At 41.3% G+C, this 21,557-nt stretch overlaps 3 protein-coding genes across 3 annotated transcripts; 2 read left to right on the forward strand and 1 right to left on the reverse strand. All coding sequences in view use genetic code 11, as the record gives it.

The window, feature by feature from the left end:
• Window positions 1-1,398: 1,398 nt before the first annotated feature.
• EGR_10080 (UDP-GlcNAc:betaGal beta-1,3-N-acetylglucosaminyltransferase) lies at window positions 1,399-4,357 on the forward strand (the record flags this gene model as incomplete). Its single annotated transcript, XM_024499329.1, has 2 exons — window positions 1,399-1,812; window positions 3,464-4,357. The coding sequence occupies 2 exons, from the start codon at window positions 1,399-1,401 to the stop codon at window positions 4,355-4,357; spliced, it is 1,308 nt and encodes a 435-aa protein (XP_024346255.1).
• A 4,969-nt stretch (window positions 4,358-9,326) lies between these two features.
• EGR_10081 (UDP-GlcNAc:betaGal beta-1,3-N-acetylglucosaminyltransferase) lies at window positions 9,327-10,829 on the forward strand (the record flags this gene model as incomplete). Its single annotated transcript, XM_024499330.1, has 2 exons — window positions 9,327-9,704; window positions 9,960-10,829. The coding sequence occupies 2 exons, from the start codon at window positions 9,327-9,329 to the stop codon at window positions 10,827-10,829; spliced, it is 1,248 nt and encodes a 415-aa protein (XP_024346256.1).
• Window positions 10,830-12,144: 1,315 nt separating this feature from the next.
• On the reverse strand, window positions 12,145-17,489 carry EGR_10082 (Receptor-type tyrosine-protein phosphatase beta; the record flags this gene model as incomplete). The annotated part of the gene is made up of 10 exons (XM_024499331.1): window positions 12,145-12,240; window positions 12,625-12,763; window positions 13,026-13,171; window positions 13,999-14,170; window positions 15,633-15,829; window positions 15,904-15,977; window positions 16,365-16,473; window positions 16,779-16,843; window positions 17,371-17,438; window positions 17,476-17,489. The coding sequence occupies 10 exons, from the start codon at window positions 17,487-17,489 to the stop codon at window positions 12,145-12,147; spliced, it is 1,080 nt and encodes a 359-aa protein (XP_024346257.1).
• Between the last annotated feature and the right edge of the window lie 4,068 nt (window positions 17,490-21,557).

Raw genomic sequence — 21,557 nt, forward strand, 5'->3', positions numbered from 1 at the left:
CTCAAGAATTCGTCTGTGGTCAACCTCATTCCTCAATCTGCATATATTTAGGCTTCTCTGGAGCCTTAAGTGAAACTGGAAGAAGGCGATCCTATCAGGTGCTCAAAAAACGGCAGGGATGCAGACCATTTCTGCACTTTCCTAATATTCCATTTTAATCCCTCTCCATCATCATCTTATCTCCTCAGAACAAGCCACAGGAAGATTAATGAAAACCACATTGGAATATGGCATGATCTCACTCTCTGCAAAACTTTTATTCTCCTCTCCACTCGCCACTAGTGGCATGTCTATCAACTTGATGACAGGTGTTGACGTGACTTCACGGCGTATTCTGGGGCACTAATAATCCACACCGTTTCCCGTCTCGCCTGTTTTGAGTGAATTAAGCACGGTCTCGGAAAATACATTCGTTTCCAGAGTGCATTTAAGTGACCGCCAGACTCACACATGATTAGTTCGCTTTCACCAACCCTACCTTCGTTAAAGATTTAGCTAACATGAACCATTTTCCTTTTCCATCCACCCAAGATTCGAATGCCTGTCTAGTGAAAACAGTAAGGGAAGAAGGGGTCACGGCGATGTGGGAATCTCGAAAGGGTCATTCCAGCTACACCACAGACAAGCATCAACGCCTCCAGCTCGTTGTGCCACCTATTTTAATGTAATAATTTGGATATACTTTTTTCACATGGTGTCAGTTAATGTATCACCTTATCTCAAATGTGAAGAAGGGCCACGTGTCACGTGCGCTATTTGTTAACTCTCAATTTTGGTAAAGCCCTAGCCATTAGCCCCAACCCCTTCTGCATGTCGAAAATGGATATTCTGCTCAGGTATTGTGTCTCCTTTCACCCTCAGGGAAGTCTTGCGGCACTACAATTTTAGCCTAGCCTTTGAAGTAGAAATATACGTTTGTTGCTATGATACAAAATTCAAGTGTTTAATTACTTTGGCCTACTTACTTTGGACTACAAAGAAATCGCTCAACAGTTACTCACATTTTTCTCACCTTTCCGTCTGACCAATCTTAACAATTTGCCTTTATTTTCCCGGTCGACAACTGCGCTCATCTGGAATTCTCTAACTACTCAACATTACCCATCTTTATTTTAGCATTGAAGTTATTGTCATGCTCCTGTTTTCTCGTTTGCATGAGCAAGGTTTCGCTCCCTAACTCCTTCGTCTAGACGACGCTAACTCGTGCTTTCCGTACCTCCTCCAGCCTCAACCAATAGTGACAAGCGAAAATGTTGGGATCGAAACATCCGATTGTAATTCTTGCTTTGAGATGTCGCTGACCAATGGGCCTCGTTGATTCCACCTCAGCACATGCCTGCACACATGACTGGTTGTTCAAATATAAGTCTGGCGTCTCCACAAACTTCAGGGTCGACAATGGGAAGATATGGCGCCTTGTGTAAAAATCTCGCCGAAATTTTCCACTACATCTGCATACTTGCATTCACTCTTGTCTTCTACAAGTACGCAACAGACTTCTGCTGGTTTTTATCCCTCACCACTGAGACGTATTGGCCTCTGACCTTACGCAACTCTGAACCGCCCCACGATTTGCTATTAGAATTCGATGTCAACTCCATCGCTAGTAACCTAACGAAATTTACTATTCTGGACACACTAGTCCTCAAAGAGGGCACCAAGTCGGTGCAACTGACCTACGAGGATCTTGTGAATATCTCTGACAAAAGATGGAAGCCCGACTTTGATCCAAAAGTTCAGTTGGTGTACCCCCAGGCCTTCAATACCTCCAGCATCGTCGATCGGCTTCTGCGTAGAGAACCCATTCCTGAGGTGAGCAGTTTTTACTAAGATTCGCTGCCTTTAGTCAAACTTATTCGTCTACATGTTCATTCGAATCAGTTTATGAGTCCTCCAACTCTGAGACTTGACTAGGAAAAAATACGGTTCCATTTGCACTCATTATGCTGCTTTTTTGTCACACAGGATGCTCTCGTGTTACAAAATGACAATTAGGCATAAAAATACACCATCTAGCTTTAAAAGGACAAAATTTTGCTTGACCAGTTAATTGCGTTTCTCAGCCATTCTAAGTGTCCTTAAAGATATTTTTCAGGACTCTTCTTCCAACATTTCCCAAGGAAGTGTCTGATTAACAGTCTCAGCCAAGAACCCAGTAATGGGTAGTGAAGCGAAAGGTGGCACAGGTAGTAAGGTATCTCCTGACTTTGAGTATACCGCTACTCAAACTTCGAAGTAGTCACAATGTCAGTTGCTGATATTCATGAAGAAATCACCTTCACAATGCGTTCCCTACATTAGTGATAGTAGGGCAAAGATAGTATTATAAATCCTCGAGACTTTTCTAAAGACGAGAGGAGACATAGTGCTAGGGCAGAATACGTATCGTGAATAAAAGTAGGGCACGGGGCTACTGACATGTCCCAGAGGCCAGGCCGCCTGGCAGAGATACAATGGCACAGTCCAAAGTAACCCGTTACCATAACCGGGATTTAAACAGTCAGCTGGCATGTTGAAGTACATCAAAATTAAATGTACATGTTAGTTTGACTAGGAGACTAACAGCCACGATGGTGAATTAGCGTGGACCTTTGAAGTGACTCTGTGAGAGGATTCGGCAAACCGCTCTGATTAGACGTTTCCTCAGAGCGAAGGAATCAGAATCTGCAGAGAATGGATAGCAGTCCACTGACATGGAAAGTCGCATTCGATCACGCCACTTTCTCCATCTTCAAGATCAAAAATGCTTCACTGCTTTTTCGGGATAAAATAAAATAACCCACGACTTCTTGTAGGAAGGCGTTCTTAAATGAGATTTCGGCTCTTCTTGTAAAACTGCTAGGCTACAAGCACATCCGAGATGGAGGTATCAAATGCGGAGACTCAAGAGCCGGTTTAATTAAATACACTCTTAAGATCAAAGTGCTCAAATTGTCTACCTATATTTATTCAGTACTGTAGTTTTATACATAGTGAACCTTTTCCATCGTTAAAACTCAGCATTCCTCCGACTATTAACTGCTTGCCGGCAAATCACGTGATAGGGGTGACTGCCGAAAAGATGACGTGGCTTAAATAGTCTCTCCGCTATGGGTCGTCACTGGCTCAGTCATCACAGGTGAATGTCATTTTTGTGATGCTTACATTTACTAAATTGCCAAGGAAGTGGGGATTTTTGTCACTAAGGTCCAAGTTCATTTGCTGCTGCCAACAATGTAGAGCCTCAACTCTTCGGAAGAAGGTTTGGTGGTAACACACAGCATGACAGGGAGGTTATAGATGCAACCGGAAGAGAGAGAATAAAGTGGCGCATGGTTAAGTGCTCATCTAAGCATATACCACCAATGATTCATGGAAATATTGCAAAATACCATGATTGTTTTAGAAAAATACCTTCGCTGAACGTGTCCGGATCTTAAACATCAAGCACCTGTTGAATATTTCTATCATTCTCCTAATTCAGGCACCAATCAACGGCCCTCGATTTCGGTACCTGGTTCTGAGCAAAGAGGTGTGTCATCCACAAATTCCATCCAGTCACAGATACAACATAGTGGTGGTGGTTAAGTCGAGCATTGCCAACTCTCAGCAAAGGCAGGAGTTTCGACGAATTTACCATCCCTACACCAACACCAATGGTCGACTACTGCTAGGCTTACGAATTGGTCTCGTCTTCTCTGTCGGCATTCCTAGAAGTCAGCAAGACAACATCTTCCAACGTGGCAAGCATCAAGTGCAACTAACCAGTAGCGGAGGCAATTTTCTCAATCCAAACGATTTGCGTCGTATCACGGTTCAGTTTGAAGAGGAAAAGTTAAAGTATGATGACCTTATTGTGGGAGATTATGAGGACACCTACTTCAATCTCACCACCAAAAGCCACTATTCCTTCACATGGGCTGCCACTTTCTGTCGACGCAGCAGACCCACCATGCTCTTTGTAGATGATGATATGCCCTTTTCGGTGAAGCATCTAGCTCGTGTTGTGCGTTCTCTGCCTCGACACACGAGGTCCACCTTTCTGCATGGACGAATTTACACCAATACTGGTGTCTTCCGCTTTGAGGACGGTGTTAGTATTCCCAAATGGAACGTCCTAAAGACCGAGGTGCCCTGGCCAGCGTACCAGACCTACGCTGTGGGTTATTTCCTTCTGGCTAGTTTTGCGCATGTGGAACGACTTGCTTTGGCAATGCTCTTCACGCAGAAATTCCCCGTGGAAGATGCATGGATCGGTGTGGTGGCATTCAAACTGGACCTAACTATGCGGCCGGCTAGGGAAATTTTTGATTGGAGGCTGATTCTAACAAAAATGAAACACAACCTGCCCTCCGTTCCATCATGGGTTTTCATGTAGGTGCTTATTAAGGGATATCTTCCCCATACTTATGCACAATAGCCGATGCGATTTGTCACATTATTTAGATTTAAAAAGTATGAATAAATTGTTGCACAATGAGGGAATGGTTTGAATTTTTGGAAAAGGAATTATCTGGAAGAGTTGGGTAAATTAAAGGCGGGAAAAGGCGCGTGCCTTATATCAAAATTTGCAGGCACTCCTTTCATTTACATTTTCACCTAAATGTAGTACTTCTAGACTCCTCTAAAGACAAAAGAAGACACAGCGCTTGCGCGGAATATGCACCGTCGACATACAGAGGGGATTGGGGCCACTGGTTGGACTCACACCAGCTCACCCGGAGATTATACACTAAGGGTTCATCTATGCCAATCCTTTACCAAATTTGAGTCAAAAACGGCCTACTTATTACATAGCCCCACTTCCCCTTTTAAGAATCCCGTCTTTACTCTCCTTTATATACTTCTAACTTCACTCATCACAACGTAATCGGTGCTGTAATGAAACGTCCACGAGCCAGCCGTAACAGTCCCCGAAGGGGTACAAAATGAAACCTTTAAATTACTATGTAGACTATTCATTGTAAGGAAGAGAAAGTAGGTGGCAATATGACAACATATCTTGACCATACTTGACCCAATACTCAGGGTTGGAATGTACACCTTAATTGTGTTTGGCAACAAAAATGAGACAGTAAGGTGACACAATACTTAAAAGCACTTGAATAGTAATTTCATTAGTTTCTAGCTAATCAGCACCGGTTTGGACTTGACTTGGAATCTCAAAGGGAATCCTTGATTCACTAATCAACAGACGGGACATTTCCGTAGCGCGAAAGAGGTGAAGGCCTGACAGTCTTTCAAATGCATTATCGTCGGTTAATTTATGCTGTATCTATCACCTTAGCAACCTGCAAGAATTTTCCTTTCTGGCTGATGTAGGAGGAAGTGAGTTTCTTAATTAATCAGGACGGTAATTCACGCGTCGACCCAAAAATTGTACGCTGGTGGGGACGTTTTGGAATGCTTGCGCAAATTCTATGCAGCCAACTTTATAAGAAGCCAGTGTCCGCAGCTTTGGAGTGGAATGAAACGGGATTCACTGAGTTGACAAGCCCGAAACAGGTCGGGTTCACCCAAACCAAACTATGTGGTTGAGGAATCAAAACTGACGGTACAGTTGGTTGGAGGACGAGACAGTTCCAGTAGATTAACCACGAATCCACTGAAGAATCGGATAACATAAGTGCTGTTTCTGTAGCGGTGGTGCCCAGGGACTAGAAAACGTGGCTATGATGAAAACGTGGATTTGCAATATTTGAAGTGTTTCCCCCCTCCTTTAGACATTTCCTACCGGTTGCACAAACAAAGGTATCAGAACTCCTTCTTATACAAAGTAATGTCTGCGTCCTATTTGCTTTGCAAAAATTGTGGTCAGTTAGTGCCTTAGATACTAATAAAGAGCTATGTAGCTGGAAACTGCTGAGAGAATTGTTTGTTTTAAAATGACGAGCATTTATTTAAAGAATGATTCGTTTTGTTGACTTTCCGAGTTATGGCCATATCAAGATCCAACTTTAACGTCGCGGACTCACTGTGAGGCTCACATGGAATCGGAGGGCTGAGAAGTCTCCGCCAGTAATCAAATTCAGCGACACCTATGATATTGAATAGCTCAGAATCAAATTGTGCCCAACTTCCAACTTACACTCTCACTTGGGAATTTTATGGCATAGAATGGAGTAATGCTAAAGGTATGAGAGTAATTCCTGAAGAGAGGGTTTAATCCGAATCGCAAACAACCTTTTTGATTGCCCTGAATCGGAGGTGTGTTTTACTGTATTACTGACAAAAAAAATTCTTGTGATAAAGGGTCAAGTTATGTGTCTTACTACTGCTAACCGGCTAAAGTTCATACAATGACTTGGATGTTTGGCTGCCAAAGGAGAAGGGCATATTTGGCTAGCGAAGAGACCTTCACTAAGACTTTTGAGCTCATTCTATAGCCCACTATGTAGGAGCGATGTGATGGATGTTGAGCTAAGCTACTATACTTAACTACTATTCTAAGAAAATTTGCGAAATTTTTCCCCTTTTAATGATGCCCTTGACCTTTCTCGCCACTTTTTTCTTTACTTGAAATGAGTGTTCGCTGTAATAAATCTTCAAAAATAGGTGGAATTCACTTCGCTTACCTCAGGATCCATTGAATTTACTGCCCTTTTGCCCTTGTAGACTTGATGTTGCACCTCCTTAAACGTTTTTATTTGAAGATGGCTCTGGACCGATAGAGATATTATTCCCTCAAAGCCTATGCATCCTAGTTTAGAGCCTGAAACACGCCCAGAATGTACATCCCCATGAAACAGGTGTCTGGAGAGTGCTTGTGTTGCTCCCATTAATGAGGTTGCTTGACCAGCTGGAGTGCTGGATGATAATCCGCCTAGAATGCATCCACATTCAACTGTAAATGCAGGCAGAAAAATTGCATAAAATGATTCCACTGCATTATGAAATGAAATTTGAAGGGAGTGAGGAGAGGTTTGGTTATCGCCCTCCGCATTACCCTCTGCTTCGAATTTCACAGTCCGTGTAAATCAATCTCACTTGCAATTTACGTGTCATTTATTGCTCTGCTACAATTAAACTATTTTGCAGAAAATGCTACAACTAAATGGTGGTACCTGTAAATGTGTACAGGCAATCAAACTTGTGATGGTTCAGTGTCCGCACAGTCACGAGGTGCCTTATGTTGACCGCTGCCCAAATAAAAAGGTACATTCAAACAAACGGGCATTATAAATCTAATACACACTTACTCTTTATAAATTTTCTCGTAAATGCGTTCTTAACCTTGCTCCAATGATTACACTGACGCGTGAAATGTTCTCATACGCCCTTTTTCTCAGTGTCCTTACTAAACGTAATGCACTTACCCCTGTGTGATTCATCAGCGAAAGCATGCAGCGCTAACCATGTCTAAACAATACGTTATTTTATTGTCACACGCCCCAAAAACCATTTATCATTCCACGAGGAGCCAGTCACCCTCTGCGGCTTCAAACCGGGTTATTTTCATTTCAACCTGCGGCACGGCGCCCGGACCGACCGTGTGGATGAGTGCAGCGAAAACAGCCAATGTAAGCGGTCCCCTTGCTAAAGAGGTGCTGGAGGCAAGCGGGCGACCAGACACGGCTAAACAATGACGCACAGCTGCCCTCACGAGCAGACAGAATCTGATTGGTTCAACGGCTGACTATATTGGCAGCGTGTTGATTGGCTCTGCCCAAGACATAATGGCCATATTTGGTTGTGACATTTGTGTGTAAACAAAATTGGCTTCACACATGTTTTATTCACATAGAGGCAGCGCCGTTTACTTTCTTGACCTTGGTTTCTCTCTGCCTTAATCAACCATTATCTAAGCTGCGGCGATTTTGATTCGTAGAAGAGACAAACTCGAATCGCATTGCCTTAGTTCAGTCAACGTGAGTGTCCTGCTCCCCGTTATTCTCTTTTGCCTCATAAATACAGGTCTGACGTTCATTTTTTGCTCTTTTTGCCTAAGATAGCAAATAAGAATAGCTCTACCTTTGTTGCTGTGCCCGCTTGTTTTCCCTTTTGCGTTAGCTGTTCCTGCAAGGCTTCACTTGTTATAGGAATCCACCAAGTACTGTGCTGAATCGTCCGACCCAGTGGAGGTGGAGCAAATTATTAAGTGGCAGTGATTACGCACGGTTGAAATTGCTATAAATTCGATTACTGTCTGATCAAGAGGCACTTAAAATGTGTGGAATGAAGCAAACAATGTTGCCTGGTACCTTGGCCCTCACAGTTCTTTTATGTTCATTTACCATGCTTGGCAAAAGAACTCCTCATAATCTATTTTAGTTCTAGTTATTTTGAAGTGTGTAATTTTAAATAGAGTGGGAACTGTTGTTTACAAACTTGCATCATTGGAGATGGCTACAACCCCATAAAGGGTTTTTTATTCGATTGTCTAGAGAGGTCCAGCTAACGCCCAACCCTTGACCAGTAGGGAGTAGAGCCTCTCTCGGTCCCTTCTGATTGGGTGGGATCGAGTTTCGATGCCCTTTGGACGCGCGTGACAAAGACGGCCGTGCAAATCAGGTGCGGGGGGTCTCCACTACCCAGCTGTCAGGCTCTCACGCGTTCATTCTGCTCCCCCTTGCGTGCTCACATGCGTCGGTCAATAGGGATGACGGTCTGACACCCTTGTTTCTTGATTATCAGGTTAAAAGTGCTATTCTGTCCCATGCTTTGCCTCGAACCCTATAGGAAATTCCACAGCGCTCCCTCTGAGGCCTCCTTGATTGGTCACTGATCACGTCGTTGCACCTTGAATGGCCTAAGAACTATAAGTGAGTAACAGCCAATAAAAGCGCCACAGAGATGCGGGAATATAACTAGTCCAGGTGTTTACTACTCTAGCCAAAGCACGCGAGAGGCGACATTGTGACCAAATTTTTTAGTCCTTTGTCGACATGAAAAATCTCTTTTTCGTAAAGAACACTTGTACATACTAAGTCATGGATAGGAAAAGTTAATTACGTTAATGAATATTTTAAACTTGGATTTACGCGGGATCCACTCATACCTCCATGAAAGCAAATTTTATTACCACTTAATTGTGGTAAAATTTCTTCGTATTAATTAATTTAAATAAGAACAAACTGCTTTTTGGCCTTTTTTTTGTAATAATAACCTTCGTGCGTTTATATTGATTGCACCGCTAACAAGGCACATGCCAGCGTGAGCGGTTTCAAAGGTGCCCTCTAACAGAATCATGCAACCAATCCAGGTGAAGTTGGTAGTGAAGATATCAACCAAGTGTTTGCACGGTTATATTTATATGCATGCTTGTGTGTGTATAAGGGCTTTGAATGAGTCGCCGTTTTTATAGTGCTTCAAAAGTGGTCCATCGGAAAAGCGCCATATTTTGGGGGATGTTTTGCCTCAGCGTCTTCTTCATATGCTTAAAAATCTCACCTCCGAAAACGCAAGATACTGATACTGCAAAACATCAACGGAAACTCAGTGGGCCCGTTAGTTGGCCCATGAAATTGCGAAAATACGGATCGGGTTATGCAGTCACACTGGGTTATCAAGTTAACTCCATCAACGCGCCTAAGTTCACAGTTCCGGATCAATTCGTTCTTAAAGAGTGTCCAAAAGGCGTGCCTCTGCGATTCGAGGACTTGAAAGGCATTCGTGACCATTTGTGGCGACTACCTATACATCCCCAAGTTTTCAGAACCTACCCTCAGGCGATCAATGTCAGCGATACTGTCAATCGATTGCTGCAAGGCAGGCCCATCGAAGAGGTTAGTTTTGACTAAGCAGTTAGTCATATTCTAATAGTGCATTACTCTGCTTACGCAGCTGAAATAGCTGATGAACCAGTTAAGAATCGCCACTCAAAATAAGCGCTATGGGAGGGTTATAAAGAAGAGAGTTTATTGAAGCGCATGCACGAGATCATCATAGCTACCACTCAGAATGTGCATTGATATGAATTGATTTGATTGTCTAAACAATTGGAAGTACGGAAGTGTCCATTGTATGCCTTTTTTGTGTAGGCTCCAATAAACAACGTGGTATTTCGATACAGCGTGGTTAGTAAATCGGTTTGTCATCCTGATTATCCGGCAAGTCAAGACTACGATGTCGTGGTGGTGGTCAAATCCGGTGCAACAAACTTTCAGAGACGTGAAAATTTCCGTCGAATATATAGAACCAAATCAGCAGATTGGGGACGCCTTCACCTAGGTCAACGGATTGGCATAGTATTTTCCGTCGGTCTTCGAGTTAGTCAACAAAACGTCCTTCATCGTGGCGGCAGGACCTTTCGTCTCAACCCTGATGGAGAAAGTGCCAATGAAATTTTGCAACGGCTGGAGGAAGAGCTGGTAAACAATGATGATCTTATAGTGGGTGAATACGAAGACAATTACTTTAATCTCACGATGAAAATGCAGTACTCGTATATCTGGGTTGCTACGTTTTGTCAAAGAAACCGACCGATTGTCCTATTTCTGGATGATGATGGGCCGTTTTCAGATAGAGACCTGGCCAAAGCTTTGCATAAATTGTCGCCGGAAAAGAAGGCCTATTTATTTCACGGGATTATGGTTCTACAAGGACGCGTTTATCGATATGACAAACGTGGTTTTGATAAATGGGGTGTTTCAAAGTCGGAGGTGCCATGGCCTGAGCATCCACCCTATCCCTTTGGTGTATACGTTCTTATGAGCTACTCAAATGTCCAAAGATTGGCTTTGGGTATGCTCTTCACCAAACCCTACCACATAGATGATACGTGGTTGGGACTGACCGCAGCAAGAATGAGTATGCACTTTCGAAATATCCATCTTCTCATCTCCAAAGCGCGATTATTAAGAACTAGGCAGGAGGGCTATGGACCCATTGACTGGCAATGGAGCGTCTAAATTAAAAAACGCCTTTTACTTCTTGTATGATAATTCCTACTTTGTGTCCTATTATTTTGTAAATAATCACTTCAATTTCCTTTATGAAAGCGATTGAGAGATTGGTCCTTTGTGAGGCTTAAAGCTAGGGAATGCAAAGTTTTTAGTCCCTTAGGTGAACCAAAAAGCACATACAAACCTACCGGTGTCTTAGTTTATTTGTCTCCCATTTGATAAATTTAATATTCAAACGTAAAATCGCTATAGAGAAAGTACTTTAATGTTTGTGGAATCCACTTGCTAGAGTTGTGCTATTACCTTAGCCTGAGTGCGGTTAGGCGTAACTTGTGGGCCCCCGAATGCCGCCTGTTCTAGATCATAGCAGTTATTGTCAAACTTTTAAATGGAATCTCAACGGCCCTCCCACAGAGCTGATTTGATCAATCATGGGTTTAACGGTGGAGAAATTCGACTGCTTTAAAGTGAGATTATCTGTGGAAAAGTAAACAAGCAGTATTCCAGAATTACTTGAGAAGGGGGATTTAAGAATGGTGCATCGGTATTTAGCAAGATTTTTTTGACATTAAATCATGTAGGCACTTAAGCAAAGTGAGCTAAAGTTTTTTGGTGTCGCCGCCTATGATTTGTCGAAGTGCATGATGTCGGTTTGGCTGCCTCCCTCTGCAATCCATCTTCACGACTATTTGGAGAGATGTACGCGCACTCCGCGTCAATGCTTTGAAAGTCGAGGCACTTCACGTTGATTTTCTCAATCATTGCTTGAACGAAGTATTGTAGTTTGAAAACGTTTTCCAAGTAGGAACCTCCAGCATAGTTATTCATGTGTCAGATCAATTTCGAGGAAGTTTCTTGGCTTTGAAGCCAGTGCTTTAAGGTTTTGAAGCATTGTCACTTTCTAAAGTGAATTCCAAAGTGTTGGCCAAGAAAATCTGCGAAAACAGAAGACCAGATGCCTAGGTGGGAGGCGGTATCGCAGCGTCTACTCCCAATGGTGTGATACCTCGTATGCAATGCAGGTGTAATATCTGACTTGGTTTGTACAAGGCGTCGATTCCACATCGGTAAAGCCACGCAAATTTCTTACTCCTTATCTTTAAACTCAGTTCACCTACTTTATGAGAAATTTGACTGATTTGTGAGGAGAAAATTCTCTTAGTATCTCAGCTTTGGTAAGACAATTGTGCTTTTGGTCGGCGATAGTGAGATGCCCCATTTAGCTAGGATACGATGCAAAAAATAAATTTCTCATAGATGTTTCTCGGAATAAAATCAAAGCAGGAAATATTTTCCCTTTATTTTCTTTTAAATGAGAAGATTAGTCGAATTCTTTGTACTCCAAGTATTTGCATCCGCCCCCTTTTGCTTGTAGGTAGGCTTGAAGGGCAAAATTATGGAGTTCTATGTAGTAATCCTAAAAAACAAATCATTACGAGATTTTGCGTCATTTTGAGAGGTCACTGAAGGGCACTAGACGGATAAGACCTGTGTACTACAAAAATGTTGGGTTAGATTTGACTAGGCTATCTTTTGGCGGTTGTTCTTTTGTGCCTTCTTTGAACTTGGTTAAGTAAGAAGCACAATGACTAACCCGACTCACATTCACAATCAATGCTTATGATACTTTGAATAGCCCTTGAACACTAAGATCACCCACACTAGATGTTTTCAACTCTAACAATGCCACACAGTTTTTTTTTTTTAATTTATATTCAGGATTCAAGATACAGAACTTCACTTGCCAAATACCTCACTCTCACAATCTGAGACCTGTTAGAAATAGACTGCATGCACTCACCACGGAATTCACAAGTGCCATCTGGTAGTTGCGCAGCTGTTTGATAGTATTGTATATATCCACGCCCTTTATGCCCATTTCGATGTTCTCTTTTATTAGGGAGGCGGCCACGAAGAAACCGTTCCTACCAATACCTCCTCTACAAACAACTACTTTAAGTGGCTTTAAAAACCTTAACAAAGCTTGACCTAATAACTCAAGTGGCTGCAGAGATTATGCCAACATTAATGGAGTTTGAATAGCACTAATGTAGATTATGTCTAAATGAAAGAAATAATACAATGCTATGTGGATCAATTGGCTTTCCTTCCTTTAACAGCATTACTACTGTGCCTTGGGAGTATTAAATGACATCTTAATACATGCCTTTCCCTTTTTCAAGCAGTGAAATTCACTCTGACCTGCACTGAACTACCATCGGTCCAGCAGTGGTCGCGATTGGGACGAGGGGATTGGTAACATCGTCAATGAATTTAAGAAGATTCGTAGAGGCCGGGACGCAATTCGTCATCCACCCTACGTACTGCAAGTGGTGCACAAACATGGACTAAAGAAGAAAAAGCATATTTTAGAGCCCCAAAATATTTAATCATGTATTGGATCTGTGATGGAACGCTTTCCCGGAGCAATGTGTATCAGAATGCCTCTTAGGGGCACTTTACTTAAAATAGGTAAGTAGTACGTTGTCAGAGTTCTATGCGATTATAGGATTACGGAAGATATGATTCAGAATGGAATGAACTTAGGAGTTCTTTTAAATATTTAGTTAATAGGAGGATAATCCTTTCAGTGATGGGCATTTCTTCAAAGCTTTTACGTTTACAGGGACGTTAGGTTTTGCAACTATTTCCTCTTATACTGCCTATCTACACTCAAGATAGTGTTTTCCAGCCGATTGATATGGGAACAGTGTAGGAAGAAGCGATTTTCAATGTGATTTGTTAAAAAATGGGTTTCGCCCTGGGACTTATCACTATGAATGCTCATCAATTTCGGCGGAGAGTAGTGTAACTGCCTCGGATGTGTCTTTCATGCATTATCCACGATATTTGAACTTAACATCTATTTCCTCGTCTCAGCAAATGCATTTCATCTTCTTTAGAAAGTAGATAATTGAAATAGAACGTTTATTTTAACCGTTTTCCTGCAAGAGCCCGGTTTTTTACATATTGCAGTGCATATTTTGACGCCTTGTAGGCACTGACAGTGGAAAAGCTTACTGAACTTTTCATGTTACAAATTTACGAAAACTTTTTCGGAATACGTGGAAGTTGCCTTGAAAGCAGTAGGAGTTCAGAGTATCAGATAAGGTAATAATGAGCAAAGCTTTTCCTTTTACACCTAATTCCTTGGATACTGGCATCAAATGCTCACCAAATTTTTGTGACCATCGAGCCAGATTTTAAAGCTCCTCTCCATCCACACGGGTTTTTGCTCCTCGTGCAGTAACCTAACCCACATTTTGCTAGGATTCGTTGCATAGGAGGCCTTTTCGCCTTTTTCCTGCGGCCAGTATTTCAGCACCTCATCCTTGTATTCTGATGATCTAAAATTTTTAGAATTATATTATTATCCTCTTGGGAATAAATGAACTTTGCATGCACAGGGTGTGCTCTCATTTTGAAGTAGCAAATTCACTCCACCCGGTAGAATACTTTGACTATTAGTTTAACCATTTTCATTTCGTGGGGCCTTTAATACCCTGCCATTGTACCTCCACTGGGGGTCCTGACTATGACAGTAGCCTCCCAACCCTTCTGTATGTCGTTAGTATATGTTCTGCCCCAGAAGTATGTCTTCTTTTGTCTTTTGGGAGGCCTCGGAATGCTGCATTATGTTCTCTCAGAGTTTATTAGGTTCACTTTTATGCTTAAAACGAAATTGTTTCTCACAGTGATGGAAATTTACGGGATATCCTTTCTCCAAAGCCAACGAACGACTAAGCTAGTTTGATTATAAGGCCTAATTGTCACACGATCTCAGACTAAACAACATTTTCTTTGAGTCAATCCTGCCAATTGTCAAAATTGTCTCAATGGATTCCTTTGTCATACACTGATGAAATGTTCAGTCTCAAACCATGGTCAATTTTTGTGACATATAACCACAGCTTTGCCTTAGCTCAGTCCTATTTAGATAGTATCAGAGTTTTTAAACCGTGCCTCACCGTAGAGCAGTGATTTTCTTCCCATCATCACTTGAATATGAAGTCATGAATGCTCTAGAATTTGTTCATTTTGATCGCTTAAGTGCGGGAGAAAATTTTTGTAGTTCCTTTTTTTGACAAGGCAGACAACAACAACTGCGAATCTTTTGCATAGTTAAATAAGTGAACTAAGCGTTTTCTACCTGGGGGAAACCTATGGTGTATGTGGGATCCTTTTAAACAGTGACGTCTTATAATCCTCTGCAACTTCGGTCCATCACTACTTTAAATCGCCTTATCTGCAATCGGTAAATTCGCGTTTAATCTTTTTCACTTAAGTGGCAAAAATAGCCCACTTACAGAAAGCTTCATACAAACCGTCATCAGCAGGTTAATTTTTCCGAAATTCACTCAGGCGTTGTCAAATCCCCTTGTGACATGCACTACGTACCGCAACCTGGTTTGCACATATCCGCATGTCAATTTACGAAGGCATGACAAGTATATAAATATCGCCCCACCTTGCTTCGAATGCCACTAGCTTATGATGTTACCTTATCTACGGGTAAACAGTTCACTCAGAGCTATACAGCTAATTAGATGGACGTAAAGAAGATTTAGGGTTAAGGCTACTTCCGGAAAATAGGTCTTCTGCATTTGCATGACGGTATAGAGGTGCAGTGGCAGCAAGACACTCGGGTGTCCTCCTTCATTCCTACTACAATTTTTAGGTGAAAGCTTTGCGTCAGTTGCAATCGCTTTATAACCTATAGAACTAATTAATCGCTGGAATCGTCTAACCTCGGAATGGGTGAATTAGTAAATTTCAATTTTGTGTTTTGGTACTTATTTCGTGACTCACTCTGAAAGTCGGATGATAGTGGGAACTTGTTGTTCGTAGACCATTTTCCAGAAATCCCCAATAGTATTCTCCAAAGGGTCCTGAGTAGTGATAAATCTGGGTTTAGCGATAGATTCCTGGCTAAAGACTTTTCCATTGATGTCTGTATTGCAGACCCCGATGTAGCTGGCGTTTATATAGTTACCAACCGATGAATGCTAAAAACGGTAGCTGGTCAAGATTCCTGATTAATCTCAAAATTTGTGAGTTGCGGCAAAATTACTCCACCCACCAAGGATGGTTGGACTGTTTGGAGTCGTTGAAAGTCGTCCCACGTGCGTCCCAGAATTACTCGGTATCTGTCATCTGAAGGTACGATTGTAGGAAGGTGGATTTAACAATTCCAGCATTTATAAACTAGGTGCCCATCTTGTTCAAAATCACAGCACACAAATCTCCTTTTGATGGTGGGAAAACCTGCCATCTAATCCAGAGAATACCTGTTTTTATACTGGGTCTCCTAGATACCATGTTTTAATCTGACTCTAGATGAAACGCCTCTATTTTGATCAAACTCTTCCTAAAAATAAAGATAAACACTAAGAAGTCCTAGAAATAAGGCAAAATTTTGGTTCATTCCTAAGGAATACATCATTTACTTTCTCAAAATTGTTTCTTATAAAATGACTGAAAGCCAAAGTGCCCGGTTTTTCTTTAGGAAGGTTCAAGTACAGTTTGAAAAAATAAACTTACACGGAAGAATATGTGTATAGCGATTCTTGGCAACGTTTCCAAGGAGAGTTCCACACACAGAAGCCTTGTTGCCATTTCTCACCTCCTGAGTGGATTCGTCAGTAAGTTTCTACAGTTAATAGCACATTTTTGGTCTTCACTAGGGCTAATTTATTCGTAATTTTAAGTCGTCAAACCTCAAAAAACTTCCCCAAAATTCCAAATTCATGGGTATTTAGGAAGAGACTGGCCTATGGTTAGCCTTCGTTTCAACACAGACAGAAGTGACCCCACAATTAGAATTTGAAATCACCTCTATCTCATCCATCTTATGATGCAAGAACGTGGACTTGTTTATGCCTCGTTTGATTACATTTGACTAACCTTTAGAAGGCCTGTGAACATCCACTTTAGCAAAGAATCACTACAACTTACAGCAAATTGCTGTCTCAGCTTCTTGTAATCCGTTGTACTCTCATCGGCTAGAAACTGTCCCAATTCTGAAAGCGGAATTAACGTCTTTTTGCTGTTAAGCAAAAGTGCATATTAAGTAGGTGATCTCGGTATCGTCTGAAATATTTTTACATTTTAGAAAGTTAAAACGAGTAAATGTAGGTACATAATGGTTGTAATTCATTCCCTAATCTACTCATGCCTAATCAACTAGTTCCACTTATTTGGCTTCACTACCACTTCATCTAAGAGGTCTAAAAGTTAAAAGCTTGTTCCCTCCTGTTTCCTACTTACAGCAGATAACAACTTGACAGAGTGATCCAGGTTTTTTGAAAAAGGACTAGACTAACTTAATTTATTTCGTCCCACTAGTTTTTATAAATTTAAATTTATTAACCTAGTATCTTAAACAATCCAATTTGAAAGAAAATGCCATATCAAAAGGGAGAAAGAAAACTTACGACATTTTTCACAACATTTGAATTTTCATGTAGCTTTTCTATAGAACAAATAACATAAAGGCATCATGGATTGATGGGTAGGTAGGAGATAAAGCGGTTTCAATAGCACTTACGCTTGAGGAGTGATTGTGGAAACTTGGTGATAAAATACATTTCACGTTGTGGCGTGTGGCACGGAGCTCTGTGCAAATCAAAACCCACTTCCAGGTGACACTCACGCACCCAGTTCCATCAATTCTTTCATCTCATCGTTGCCTCTATTCTTTTCACCCTGACCCCCACCTCTCTCTGTCTCTCTCGCTGCTTGGCAAAAAAACCTCCAAAATGTACTTAGCGTCACTTCGCAAATTTGAGACTTCAATTGATCAATCGTGAGGATTCCTGCTTTTTTACAACCACTTCCAGAAAGCCCTTTTTGGAATAGAATCCCTTAAAAAAACGCATAAACTAAGCTTTGCTAGGCTCCCTTCATTGTCTAACTAACTGTACTAGGTCCTTAATCAAGTGTCCTGAAAACGGAAGAATTGTTTGGACTTGGGTTAATTTTATCACCAAATTGCTTATTTGGTCATTTTTCTGTTGCCTTAGCTGTAGTGGTTTCATAGTACTGGGATAGAAAAGGCGTTGGCAACGTACAGAAGGGCTAGGGGACCGGTGCCATGGCCCGGAGGTCACTCCACCCGGCGGAAGTATAGTGTTGGAGCATTTAGTACCCGCGAAACCAAAACGAAGATCTAAACAAACGTAGTGTTGCACTAACAACTTGACAGCTAGTAATTACTTTCATTAAAACGGAGAATTTCGTTTATTTTCTCAATTTTGTGTTCGAATATGGGAATGTCAGAGTGAAGCCTACCATGCTCAAAGTTGATTCAATACCAGTTCCTCCTATTATAAAATGCAGGATATACTTTCTTTGTTAATGCTGCTTGTGAAATAGATATAGGCGAAATATTCTTTGTTTAAATTAGTGCTTTGTTTTAAAACCAAGAGCAGTCAAAATTTGTCATTTTGTGTGTTAGTGACAAATGGAAATCTTTATTCGGAGGACTTTGGGCGTACATAGACTTAGTTATTAATAGTTCATCAGCAGACCGTTCGTTGTTTAACTACACGAGGTATCCCGGCTCCACGTTTTTGGTTCCCACCTCGGCGCCACGGTTTGACACTCACTCCTAGTTCATCCATATACTCTTAATAAGCTTATTTACAGGGGCGTGCGTTTGACGTCATTCGAATCAATTTGGCTGCCACAATCCATGAAAAACAGAAAAGACAATCATTCTCATCCTCAGCCTGAAATTATGCAACTGTATCCACTTTGAAGTAAAGGTACAAAAACAGACTTATAACTAAGAAGTTCTTGCGAACCGTCTTAATGCGTTGATGCAATTGCTCACGTAGGAACAAAAGAATTAAATTTTATTTGACCGATGATACTTCAAAAGCGCCCAAGAGGCATTCGATTACGACCTTATTACCTATCACTTGCTGTTATCTACTTGCAACCTTTTAGTAGTAATTTATCAAGACCAATTATTTTTGTATTCACACCCACAAACTAATTTTACATCTGCTTAAGGCACATTCACTAGTAGTGAATCCTATCGGTTTAAATGGATGGTTACCTATGCGGCGCATTTGGGCTCTGTAAGTTATGCTACCCTCCGCCCCCTTTCTACGCCAATGAGAGGCTCTTCACTTCGATATGGGCCATTATCTCCTCGAGGGACTCAAATCACCACAATGATTTCAATTTTCCTTTAAGCACGGAGTCAGTTCCGCGGGATATTAAACAGTTTCTTGTGAGTTTTCGTGACACCACAAACTCTTATGCTAGTTCCATTGTTTAGCTTAAAGTATTAAGCGTTTTCGCGGATATCATGTCTCGTACGTGAAATTCCAACATGACAGCAACTATAAAACCCAAAATTGGTATAAGTATGCGTTATTAAACGATCCTATTAACAACAGGGTTAGCAAATGTCAAATATGGTTACTAAATAAACCTTTTATGGGCCATTTTAAATGTAAATAAACGTCCATTAAAATAACGACTTTTCTGAAAATACCATGTTTCAAGCCAACAAAATCTGAATATAAATTTCAACATGCCTCACTGATGTCTGCAACAAATTACAAATTTTTTTTTATTTTTTTTTTTTTTAATTTTAGGGCGCATAGACCAGCCTTGTGCTGGGATCTGTATTATAATAATTTCCCTCCACCACATTGATGCCAGGTTGGTTTCGTGATAACTTCAGTGGTTAGATATTGCGCGATGAGTTGAATCCAAATTGATCCTAACTGCATATTTTCAACATATTTCTTACCCATTTGTCAGGGAGAATAGGGAATGTTTGTTCCGTGCCGCTACAGAATCAAAAGTGCATTTGCCCACCTTTACATGGTATCCTTTTAATTTCCTAGTAGAGACATTTCTATTTGGTCGCAATAATCACGCGGATCAAGCTGATTCCTGGCTGAAAATTTTTTAGAAATGCTGAAGTCTAAAAGGCTGCCGAGAAAAAATATGGAAAATTTTTTAATGGCCATCATCGGTAAAATTGCTGTTTTGGGACTCAAATATTAAGGCTACACATGGCTGAAATCCAAAACGAGTAATTACCAAATAGCGCCCGGAGTCTTTCTCAAAGACAAAAGAAGTCATAACAGTCAGACAGAATGTTTTGACGACGTACAGAAGGGCTGGCAGGCCATTGGTGTAGCCCAGAGGTCGTTCCGCCTGAAGGAAGCACGGTGGAGGAGGAGTATTAAGTGCCCGCATAACCGAATCGAAGAGTTAAACAAGTGGGAAGGGTATTTCAATCAAGGCCCGTGTTTGATCGTGTACGTGGTTCTGACAACTTGCAAAATTTAAAGCTAAGTCAACTGTTTTTAGTCACAAATGGATGATTTATTCATCGCAAAGAAGGATGGCCCTCGACATCAGTGAAGTTGTTATTTGGGGCAAACGTTGAGCTAGTTGACTATATTGTTTTGCTATAGTTTTCCCCGCTAGGTCTAATTTTTTTCAAATTTGATGAGGCTTGTAACTTACTTTCTGCTATTGGTGCTCTATCTTCCCTTTTCGTGCTTAATTCTCAAACGCCCTAAAAAGTCCAAAGCTTTTGCTTTCGTCCAGTTCCCCTCGTTGCCCGGCATCATGTAAAGATAGTTTTAAAGCGTTAACAATCGCTACTAGGTTCGTGTGTCTATCGGTACACCTCCCTGCAGTTGCCTGTTTTAACTTGCATGGACATGCAAAACCCATTCGCTTGGTTGTGTCCATTAGTAAGCATGGCCAAATATGCGTCAGCCTCTCTGCGTAAACAGTCCTATTGTGCTTTCGGTTATTTTCCTTTTCCTTTAAACTCTCGAATCAAGAAATGTCAGTTAAGCAAGCCTAATTTGCTTTTAACTTTTCCGCTAAAAGAAATTATTTACCTTCGGTCCAGATATACTGTTGGAAATAATTCTTTGTACAGTTGGTTGCATGGCACTCGGAGAAATTGTGGCAGCAGGGGGTTCCACACACCCGCTGGCAGATGGAAATGAGCTTGGAAGGTTTTCCGTTTGCCGTCAAATAAAAGCGTTTCCTGGTTGTTAGTTGACCGAATTGGGAAGATGATGAAGTACAAATTTGACTTTCACTCAGTGAATGAGTATGCTATCAATCATTCCAATTCAAGCTTCCAAAGCACGTACCTCTCCATCTTCATAGGGCCAACCAATTACGGCTAAGGTCCATTTACTCGGAACAGCTCAAAATTTTTTTACCTCATTGAGTCCCGTTCTGTGCCAGTTGAACTAGCCTTCCATACTCAACTCATATTTCTTCCTCCATAATTGAATCCAATGAGTTTAAAATCTACCACTACCTGACAATTCACATTAACCACTCCACCAAAGCCTGATTCAAAGTCCAAAGGGAAATCGGATTTCCAAATGCAGAAGTTTTCTTTCGTAGGCATTTTAGATTATCATGAATTGAGTGGCGCTAAGTAACCCACCAATGGGAAGCCTTGATCAGGCAACGCCCATTGCTTCGTCAGTCATTGCTCAGCGAATCACAATTCAGATTACCTTCTTCACTCATTAAAAACGCTTTGTGTGAATAAATTTTCAGATATTTAGACTGTACGTGCATTAGTACTTAATATGGTGAGCTCATGAAAATAAGATATACCATTAGTTATCCATTTACTACCGGTGATGTTCTGACGATCACAAGATTATGGAGGTTCTTTTCATTTAGGACAAACGGAGGCTAGCTTAACTATCCAACTTTGACTGCGCG

This window comes from Echinococcus granulosus, assembly GCF_000524195.1.
Source record: "Echinococcus granulosus chromosome Unknown EG_S00188, whole genome shotgun sequence".
NCBI classification, from domain to species: domain Eukaryota; kingdom Metazoa; phylum Platyhelminthes; class Cestoda; order Cyclophyllidea; family Taeniidae; genus Echinococcus; species Echinococcus granulosus.